Raw genomic sequence first — 11,220 nt, forward strand, 5'->3', positions numbered from 1 at the left:
GTGACATCTCCTCCCCGGGACGTTGCAACTGTCATAAATACCATCCAGTTCAGGGGTCAGCAACCTGGAGCCGCATGTGGCTCTTTCATCCATCTGCTGTGGCTCCCTTTTCCACAATTGATAAGTGCTTTCGATTAGGACAGGTAGAGGAAAAAGGACGCTGCGCTAGGAGGAGACTCTATGGTGGGAGAACTGGACTTCCGGTCAGCAGAGGAAAAAGGACGCCGCTCTAGGGGGAGACTCTATGGTGGGGGGAAGCATAGAGTCGGCTCCAGAATTGAATGGGGGGGCTTCCGATTAGGACCTTTGTGGCTCTTTGCGTGTTTAAGGTTGCCGACCCCTGATCCAGTTTTTCAGTGCTGTTGTAAGTTTGAACGGTCACTAAACGAACTGTTGTTAAGGCGAACACCACCTGTACATAGCAGCAGCCAAGCTTCCAAATTTTGAAGACATGACCGCGAGGATGCTGGCTGGGTTTTTTGCCACATACTTTTTTTTTTTAACCACAGTTGTTAAGTGAATCACTGCAATTGTTAAGTTAGGAACATGGTCGTTCAGTCAATCTGGCTTCTCTACTGTTTTGGCTTGCCGGAAGGTCACAAAAGGGGATCACGTGACCCCGGGACACTGCAACGGTCACAACTATGAGCCAGTTGCAAAGTGCCCGAATTCTGATCATGTGACAAGCGGGAGGCTAGAATACTGGTAAGTGTGAAAACTAGCCATTAATCAGTTTTTTCAGTGCCGTTGTAACTTCGATCATCAAGAACTAGCTGAAATTCTGTTCAAATTCATTACCTATTAATTGTAATCCTGAATTGATTCATCCTGCTTCGAATAGAATAGAAATTAGAATAGAATAGAATAGGAATTAGAATAGGAAATTAGAATAGAATAGAATAGAATAGAATAGGAAATTAGAATAGGAAATTAGAATAGGAAATTAGAATAGAATAGAACAGGAATTAGAATAGGAAATTAGAATAGAAAAGGTGTTAGAATAAGAAATTAGAATAGAATAGAATAGAAAAGGTGTTAGAATAAGAAATTAGAATAGAAAAGGAATTAGAAAAAGAAATTAGAAATAGAATAGATGAATCAGAATAGGAAATTAGAATAGAATAGGAATTAGAATAAAAAATCAGAATAAATAGAATGGAATAGGAAAGAATAAGAAATTAGAATAGAATAGGAATTAGAATAAGAAATTAGAATAGAATTAGAATAGAATAGAATAGAAAAGGTGTTAGAATAAGAAATTAGAATAGAATAGAATAGGAATTAGAATAAGAAATTAGAATAGAATAGGAATTAGAATAAGAAATTAGAATAGAATAGGAATTAGAATAAGAAATTAGAATAGAATAGGAATTAGAATAAGAAATTAGAATAGAATAGAAATTAGAATAAGAAATTAGAATAGAATAGAATAGGAATTAGAATAAGAAATTAGAATAGAATAGAAATCAGGATAGAATAGAATAAAATTTAAAAGAATAGAATAGAATAGAATAGAATAGAATAGGAATTAGAATAAGAAGTTGGAACAGAATAGAAAGAATAGAATAGAACAATAAGAAATCAGGATAGAATAGAATAGACATTAGACTAGATTAGGAATTAGAATAAGAAATGAGAATAGAATAGAAATGAGAATAGAAATGACAATAGAATAGAATAGGAATACAATCATAATTTATTGTCACTTTGAATGTACACTAATCAGCACACATTAAATATGAAATTTCGTTGCATATGGGTCTGAAAGGGTCACCACTTCCAATATACACTACATAATATAACAGAATAAACAAATACAGAATTATGCATCTGACATTTAAAGCCAGGCTTTGGGGGTCCTGAGAGTTTTGCAAGGCCGGGGCTAACCACCTCTCAACTGGCTGATCATTTTTGGCAGAAAAAGGAGGAAGAGAAGGGTGCTTACATGAACTTACTGAGTATTTGAGGTCTGATATATTGACGTCCACCCCGGTCGACCGTTTCAGATTCTCGTCATGCGAAACCACCACTTGTTCATCCTTGGTCAAATGGCAGTCAAGTTCCAGCATATCGGTCCCCACGTTGACTGCGCTGAAAGAGAGAACAATCTTGAGCTTTTCCTAGTCAAGTCCAGAGAGATCACGCAAACGCATACAAGAGGAGTGAAGAGAATAATAGAATCACGGAGTTGGAAGGGACCTTGGAGGTCTTCTAGTCCAACCCCCTGCTCAAGCAGGAAGCCCTGTAATATTTCAGACAAACGGTTATCTAGTCTCTTCTTTAAAACCTCCAGTGTGGGAGCACCCGTAACTTCTGGTGTTAAATTACGAAGGCCTGCCGTTTTGTGAAGGCCGGTGCACGCTTGGAAGAGGATAACCATGTTATCAGGTGATGCTCCAAAGATCTAGGGATCGTAGGTAGGTGATCGGCTGGTCAGCGTTCAGAGCAATTGTAGAGAGTAAAAAGATTCCCTTTGATGGAAATATGTCCTTTAATATGGGTGGGCTTTTATTCCCAGAATCCCCCAGTGAGAATGCTTTAAGATGGGTGGGCTTTTATTCCCAGAATTCCCCACTCAGCCTGCTTTAAGATGGGTGGGCTTTTATTCCCAGAATTCCCCACTCAGCCTGCTTTAAGATGGGTGGGCTTTTATTCCCAGAATTCCCCACTCAGCCTGCTTTAAGATGGGTGGGCTTTTATTCCCAGAATTCCCCACTCAGCCTGCTTTAAGGTGGGTGGGCTTTTATTCCCAGAATCCCCCAGTTAACATGCTTTAAGATGGGTGGACTTCCACTCCCAGAATTCCCCCCTCAGCCTGCTTTAAGATGGGTGGGCTTTTATTCCCAGAATTCCCCACTCGGCCTGCTTTAAGATGGGTGGACTTCATCTCCCAGAATTCCCCACTCGGCCTGCTTTAAGATGGGTGGACTTCCACTCCCAGAATTCCCCAGTCAGCCTGCTTTAAGAGGGGTGGGGTTTTATTCCCAGAATTCCCCAGGCAGCTGAAGTCCACACATCTTACAAATTGCCAACATTGCTAAACATTATTTTAAAAAACAAATAGGTTCTACATGGGAAGTACAGACAGTGCTCAACTTACGACCAGTTGCTTAGCAACCTTTCATAGTTACGACCACCACCACCCCAAAAACGGGGGGGGGGGGGGAACGTACCACCCAGATTTAAAGATCTAACCACAGTGGCAATGTGATCCAACTTCACATGTAATCGTCATTTGCACATCCCACAGTCACCCAACTGCATTTTATCATGGTTTTGCCGAAAATCAATTCTTACTTCTGGGCTACTTTGACAAAACTGAACCTACAGCGAACCACTGGCTCACTTAATGTCAGTGGTGTTTGCTTAATGACTGCTGCAGAAAACGTCACAAGATACGACTGTAATGAGCAAGGTCTGTGAAGCTTGTATGTTGAGGCCTACGTGGAGTTCAGTTGCTGTAGTTCTTATAACATTTATTTGTTCCACTTCAAGACGTTGGTACGATTTACGCCTTGGAGACGGGCTATTTTTGGTCGGAGCATCGCCCAAGGGGCTGCTAACTGCCCCTCGAGCCATCGACTCTTCTAGGTATGTCCCAAAGGTGCTTTTTCAGGAGGCCACTGGACTTCCTTGGTTTTCTTCTTTTCTTTTGGAGACGTTTAGCTTCTCATCCAAGAAGCTTCTCCAGCCCTGACTGTAAAGTGGGGAAGGGAAGGATTGATCCTCCTTGAAGACAGCTGGTCCTTTGCATCCTTTTAGAGGGTTGTTGAGGCCACTTGGAGGTTTATTTGTGTCTTCTTTAAAGACCTTTCGCTTCTCCTCCAAGAAGCTTCTTCAGTTCTAACTGGATGGTGGGGAAGGGGAGGACTGATCCTCCTTGCAGGCAGCTGGTCATTTGCATCCTTTTAGAAGGTTGTTGAGGCCACTTGGAGGTTTATTTGTGTCTTCTTTAAAGACCTTTCGCTTCTCCTCCAAGAAGCTTCTTCAGTTCTAAATGGATGGTGGGGAAGGGAAGGACTGATCCTCCTTGCAGGCAGCTGGTCATTTGCATTCTTTTTAGAGGGTCGTTGAGGCCACTTGGAGGTTTCTCTGTGTCCTCAGGGTCACCTGAGTGGTGCAAATGGTTCCTGTAGTCTGCAATTTTTTCCCCTTTCTCTGGAAATCCAAGGGATGGAGACCCTTGGAATGGTTGTGGGAGGAGGAACGGATTTCCAGAGGAAAAAAATTGCAGACTTCAGGAACTAGGAGCGCCACTCAGGAGACCCCGAGGACACAGAGAAACCTCCAAGTGGCCTCAAGGGCCCTCTAAAAAGGATGCAAATGACCAACTGTCTGCAAGGAGTATCAATCCTTCCCTTCTCCACCATCCGGTCAGAGCGGAAGAAGCTTTTTGGAGGAGAAGCAAAATGTCTTCAAAAAAAAAAAAAAAGCAAGAAAATCCAGTTGCCTCCTGAAAAACGCACCTTTGGGACAACCATGACCTGGATGACGGAGAATCTCTTCCGAGGACAAGCTGAAGATCGTAGAGTGGGAACCGGCCACCCCCAGCCCAAAGAGGATCGCTGAAGGCCGAGAGAATAACCCAAAGTAGCTCAAGACAAGAAGAAAAATTTGATCCGAGTTGTCTTTTCCAGAACTGATAACAATTTGGCAGATTACAGGTCATCCTCGATTTACGACCACAAATTAGCAGACGAGTAGGAAGGGGCCTTGTAGGTCAGGGGTGTCAAAACCCAAGGCCTGGCGGTCAGATCCAGCCCAGATTGTTGTGGAAAAGACAGGACACGAAAGCCAGCTCTTCAGAGAAGGAAAAAGTTTATTGCGCAAGTTCAGAAACAATGGCCTGAACCCCGAATGAAAGCAGGAAATTCCTTTTATAGTTATCACTTTCAGCTAAAGCCATCTGTTCGTTTTGGAAACACCCCTGAAGCTTTGCCCTTGAGTTACAGCAATATTACGTCTACAGGAAGTCATAATACATAGTCAGCCAACGGACAGACATGCATGTTTTTGAGGAACTAATAATGTGTCTACCAGACAGATTTATAGTCAAGCTAGCAAATAGGTTAAAATAGAGACTTTGCTTCAGCAGATTTCATGTGCAGACTTCCTAAAAGCAAACCTTTGCAATTTCTATATATGAACAGTTAAAGCTTAATATCATGAAACCCTAGTTTGGTTCAGGCTTGGGGCCTACTTTGGTTCATTTCATTCATTTCATTTCATTTTATTTGTCTTGTATGCCGCCCACTCCCGGAGGACTCCGGGCGGCTCACAATAGACAAGGGAAAGGGGATAAATAGACAAGACAACACTTTAAAAAAGACGCAACATTCACAATTTCCGTGGGGCTGGATGTTTCACAAGCCCCTCGGCCTGCTGGAGCAGCCAGGACTTGGTGGCTTTGCGGAAGGCCAGGAGGGTAGTAAGGGTCCGGATCTCCACGGGGAGGTCATTCCAGAGGGCTGGAGCTGCAACAGAGAAGGCTCTCCCCCGGGGAGTCACCAGCCGACATTGGCTGGCAGATGGAATCCGGAGACCTAACCTGTGAGATCTTATCGGTCTGAGGGAGGTAATCGGCAGGAGGCGGTCTCTCAGGTACCCAGGTCCGATGCCATGTAGGGCTTTATAGGTAACGACCAGCACCTTGAAGCGGATTCGGAGACTAATAGGTAGCCAGTGCAGCTCGCGGAGGATAGGTGTAACGTGGGTGTACCTAGGAGCACCCACAATCGCTCGCGCGGCTGCATTCTGGACTAACTGAAGTCTTCGAACACTCTTCAAGGGCAGCTCCATGTATAGCACGTTACAGTAGTCCAGTCAGCCTGCCACCTTAAGATCAGGCCCGTTAGGGTGATTAGATCTGACCCGTGGAAACAGCAAAGGACCGTCCCGCGGAGAGAAATGAGCTCAAGAGCCTGTTTTCTCTGAATGAGCGCTCGGGCCGCCACAGGCATCTCCGACACAAGGGACATCGAGCTGGCCAGGCCCACTCTGCCCACCTCACCGAGGTCAAACACAACCCTGATGCGGCCCTCAATGAAATCGAGTTTGACACCCCTGTAGGTCATCTAGTCCAACCACCACCCCGTCCAAGCAGGAGGTGCTACGCCCGCCGCACCCATAATGCAATGCGAACTCCCCCACATGCCCTGCCCCCCTGCATGCATATGACACCTGACGTACTCCCACCACCACACATGCATGTACAGCTGACCCCCTCCCTTCCGCCCCACCGTGTGCATGCACCCCTCCGGTGCCCCGTTTTGAGCCTAGCAGCCTCCTGGGAGCAAAAATGGGCCGGGGGGGGCCCACACCACACCTCTCCGTGCTTTCCCCCAACACCTGTGTATGTTGCATGCACCCCCTGCCCCCTGGGCATCAAGCGCATGCACCCCGCCCCTGCGCATGCAGGGCAGGGACCCCAAAGTCAGCTGGCCAGCAGGAGGCAGGTGCACATGCGCGGTGGAGCTGAGCTGGGGGACAGATCGTGTGCCCGCCGAGAGGGTACTGCATGCCTCCTCTGGCACCCGTGCCCCAGGTTCGCCATCCTGGCCCTACACCATTTCTTTATTTTAAAAGTTTATTATTTTTTTAGCAGATTTTTTTATTATTTTTCCCTTTTACAACATCTTATAGTCATTACATCAACATTGTTATGTCATCATACCTGAACATGTATATAATACTTCGCTTCTATATTTACACACCTTTATACAAAGTTCTATATATATTTATATATAGTTTGTTGGCTTAATTAATTTATTCTTCTTTTGCAGCCATTTGTGCCAATTGTTCCAAATTTCATAATATTCCGACTTTTCTTTATCTTTTAATTTCAGTGTTAATTTGTCCATCTCTGCACAATCCAAAGTTTTTTTAATCACTAATTCGTCCGAGGGGGTATTATTTTGTTTCCAGTTTTTATTTTTAAACAAACATAAACAGACAAAACAAAACAAAGCAAAAACATAAAATCATTTTCCATTACAAACAGTGTGTCGATTGGTTACAAGATTTAGAAATTTCCTGACAGTCAGAACAATGAATCAGTGGAACAGAAGTTGCCTCCAGAAGTTGTGAATGCCCCAACACATGATAGCAATCTTCCAATATCTCAGGGGTTGCCCCAAAGAAGAGGGAGTCAAGCTATTCTCCAAGGCACCCGAGGGAGAATAAGGAGCAATGGGTGGAAACTAATCAAGGAGAAGCAACTTAGAACTGAGGAGGAATTTCCTGACAGTCAGAACAATGAATCAGTGGAACAGAAGTTGCCTCCAGAAGTTGTGAATGCCCCAACACTGGAAGTCTTTAAGAAGATGTTGGATAACCATTTGTCTGAAACGGTATAGGGTTTCCGGCCTAGGCAGGGGGTTGGACTAGAAGACCTCCAAGATCCCTTCCAACTCTGCTATTGTATTATTGTATTAATGAAAAGAAGGACTAGGGGAGACGTGATAGCAGTCTTCCAATATCTCAGGGGTTGCCACAAAAAAGAGGGAGTCAAACTATTTTCCAAGGCCCCTGAAGGTAGAAAAAGAAGCAATGGGTGGAAACTAATCAAGGAGAGAAGCAACTAAGAACTGAGGAGGAATTTCCTGACATTTAGAACAATTAATCAGTGGAACAGAAGTTGCTTCCAGAAGTTGTGAATGCCCCAACACTGGGCGTCTTTAAGAAGATGCTGGATAGCCATTTGTCTGAAACGGTATAGGGTTTCCTGCCTAGGCAGGGGGTTGGCCTAGAAGACCTCCAAGGTCCCTTCCAACTCTGCTATTGTATTGTATTGTATTTTTGTGCATTCTTTCCATAGTCAACACTTATCATTTATATAAAATCACGTATTATCAAATCAAATATGTTTAAAATACCTTATTGTTACTACGTCTCATTGGCTTGACTATCACCATTATTTCTTTATTTTAAATGAGCTATAATAGATATTGGATTCATTTATATTATAAATGACCCTACACCATTTCTGACAGATGGCAGTCCAGTCTCTCTTTCAAAGCTTCCAGTGATGAAGCCGCAGGAAAGGCAGTCCTCAACTTACAACAGGTCATTTAGCAACCGAAGTCACAATGGCAAGGAGAAAAATGTGACTTATGACCATTGTTCACACTTAACAGCCACAGCAGTGGTCACGTGAGCAAAATCCACACGCTTGGCAACTGACTCGTATTTATGACGGGTACAGTTTCCTGGGGGTTTACGTGACCCCCCCATTTGAGACTGTCTGAGATGCAAAGTCAATGGGGAAGCCAGATGGATTTAGTCAATGGGGAAGCCAGATGGACTTCACAACCGTCCTGCTACCTTAACAATGGCATCGATTCACTTAAAGGCGGGGGCCAAGGAAGGTCGTAAAATGGGTCAAAATTCTCCTAGCTGAATTTTGTTCAGCAAAAATGCTTTTTTGCTTAATTTTTTTTTGGTTTTTGGTTAAGCTTAGCAACATAAATGGGGCTCAATTGGGCTTGTACCTCGAGGGTGATTCATGTATCCCCTTCACCCCTCCTGTGGCCTTTTAAGTGGATCTTCCCCACAAAACGTGGTGACCTTCCTAGAAATGGGTCTTTTTGCGCCGTTAGAAGCCATGGATTTGAGCCTACATTTTGCTGCCATGGTGATCCGAAGCTTTCAATAGCCCTATTCAGACCGAAAAGGATTGGCAACTCCAAGAGCATGAAAAATAAGATCGTACTTTCGGCGGGTTAATACCCAGCACAAAAGAAAGAATTAAAGGAAAAATGTGTTTGTGTGTGTGTGTGGGGGGGGGAGAAATATCAATCCCTTGTTATAATATCTGCTCCTTCGCAAAGAAAATTGGAGGTGGGTTTTTCCCCCTACCACCACCACCTGATTTACCACTGCAAATACTCTGCTATTCGGATTAACTGTTTGATCAGAAAAGACGTGTTTTAACAGGGATATTGAGCCTGGATCTTAAGATTGCAACCCGCAGATGGTACGCTTTGACGATGTTCTCGAACGGACTTGCAGAAATTCGAAACGGAGTTTACCCGCTGAGCGTGTAGGTTGCAAACTGAATTATCGCGCAAAGCAATTACCCACCGTCCCGTCCCCCCCCCAGGAAATTCTAAGCAAATAAGCCGAATCCTGTTACACAAAGACCCGTTTCACAGATTTTGAGGGAGTGGGTTTTTTTTCTCTTTGCATTTATACTTGCACTCCTAGGCTGCGTGAATAGAGGGACAGACTCAAGATTACGTGAAGCTTTAAGGCTGCTTTACAACGCCTTGGTAAGGAAAGACCTGGAATAATGGATCCGGTTTTGGTCCCTCTTATTTTAAAAAAAGATTTTTTTTTTATTATAAAATTTTTTTTTATTACATAGACAACACATACACACAACAATAAAAACAAAACAAAACAAAACACACACAAAAAACATCATCACATACAGCATGTCGTTTGGTTACAGGTGTTTTAACATTTATCATTCTTATACATTTATTATTTCATTTAATAGGTTATAATATACAGTTTGGGTTGTTTTGTTTACCCTCCTGTTATAACACCACCTTATTTTCCCTTTCTTTTCTTCCTCCCTCCCTTCCCTACTTCCTTCCTTCCTCCTCTCCTTCCCCTTCCTTCTTCCTGTACCTTTCTCCTACTCCTGCTCTTCCTCTTCCCCTTCCTACCCACTCTCCTCCTCTTTCTCTCCCTTCCATCCTCCTCTCCTTACCTCTTTCTTTTCACCCTCTCTCCCTTCTCTCCTTTCATCCTTCCTCCTCTCCTTCCCCTTCCTTCTTCCCTTTCCTCCTGCTCTTCCTCTTTCCCTTCCTACCCTCTCTCTTTCCTTTTCTCTCCCTTCCATCCTCCTTTCCATTCCCTTTCCTTTCTCCCTCCCTCCCTTCTCTACTTTCCTCCTTCCTCCTCTCCTTCCCCTTCCTTCTTCCCTTACCTTTCTCCTACTCCTGCTCTTCCTCTTTCCCTTCCTACCCTCTTCCCCTTCTCTTTCTCTCCCTTCCATCCTCCTCTCCTTCCCCTTTCCTTTTTCTCTCCCTCCCTTCTCTACTTTCCTCCTTCCTCCTCTCCTTCCCCTTCCTTCTTCCCGTACCTTTCTCCTACTCCTGCTCTTCCTCTTCCCCTTCCTACCCTCTCTCCTTCTCTTTCTCTCCCTTCTATCCTCCTCTCCATACCTCTTTCTTTTCACCCTCTCTCCCTTCTCTACTTTCTTCCTTCCTCCTCTCCTTCCCCTTCCTTCTTCCCTTACCTCTCCTTTCCTCCTGCTCTTCCTCTTCCCCTTCCTACGCTCTCTCCTTCCTTTTCTCTCCCTTCCATCCTCCTTTCCATTCCCTTTCCTTTCTCCCTCCCTCCCTTCTCTACTTTCCTCCTTCCTCCTCTCCTTCCCCTTCCTTCTTCCCGTACCTTTCTCCTAATCCTGCTCTTCCACTTCCCCTTCCTACCCTCTCTCCTTCTCTTGCTCTCCCTTCCACCCTCCTCTCCTTACCTCTTTCTTCTTTTCCCCGTCTTCCTTTCATTCTCTCCTCCTCTCTCCCTTTCTTTTTCTATTGTTGTTGGTGTGTCTATTTTAAATCTCAGTTTATGTTTCCTTGGGATGGTATTTCCGCCAACCCAGACATAATTTAGTATCGTTTCTTATTCCCTTACCTTTGCTAATTTATCCTAACTATATTTCCCCCCCACACACACACACTTTGTATCTCTCTGTTGTATATATACTTATATATTTAATACACACAACAATAAAAAAAACACACACACAAAAAAAACAAAAAACAAAAAAACAAAAACATCATCACATAATGGATCCAGTTTTGGTCCCTCTTATTATAAAAAAAGATATTAAAGATTGTAAAAAAGATCTCTATACGATTTTTAAAAAGCGTTTAGAAAGAGTGCAGGGAAGAGCAAGAAAGATGATTAGGAGACTGGAGGATAAAACATGCGAAGAACAGTTGTCGTTCTGGGATGGTTGAAGGATCCATCGGTGAAGGAAATGGTTCTTTGATGAATAGGATAAACAAGCAAATCCATGTGCCAGGCTTTCTGGCTCATAGACTGCAGGAGAGATTCGGTACAGATATAAGTAGCCCTTAAATGCAGCTAAGTGAGACGTTTGTTAGGGGAATTCTGCCCCGTTTTACGACTTTTCTTGATGTGGTTGTTAAGGGAATCGCTGCAGGGGTTCAGTTAGCAACAGGGTTGTTAAGTGAATCTGGCTTC

General features: G+C 43.9%; 1 protein-coding gene across 1 annotated transcript in view; it reads right to left on the reverse strand.

Annotated features, from left to right (window-relative positions):
* Positions 1-11,220, reverse strand: part of GDPD1 (glycerophosphodiester phosphodiesterase domain containing 1) — a 71,465-nt gene that overhangs the window by 39,328 nt on the left and 20,917 nt on the right. Inside the window, 1 exon segment of the mRNA XM_032214889.1 lies at positions 1,956-2,091. Within this exon segment, the coding sequence (XP_032070780.1) occupies positions 1,956-2,091 (136 nt within the window).

The sequence above is a fragment of the Thamnophis elegans genome, chromosome 4 (assembly GCF_009769535.1).
Source record: "Thamnophis elegans isolate rThaEle1 chromosome 4, rThaEle1.pri, whole genome shotgun sequence".
Lineage (NCBI taxonomy): Eukaryota > Metazoa > Chordata > Lepidosauria > Squamata > Colubridae > Thamnophis > Thamnophis elegans.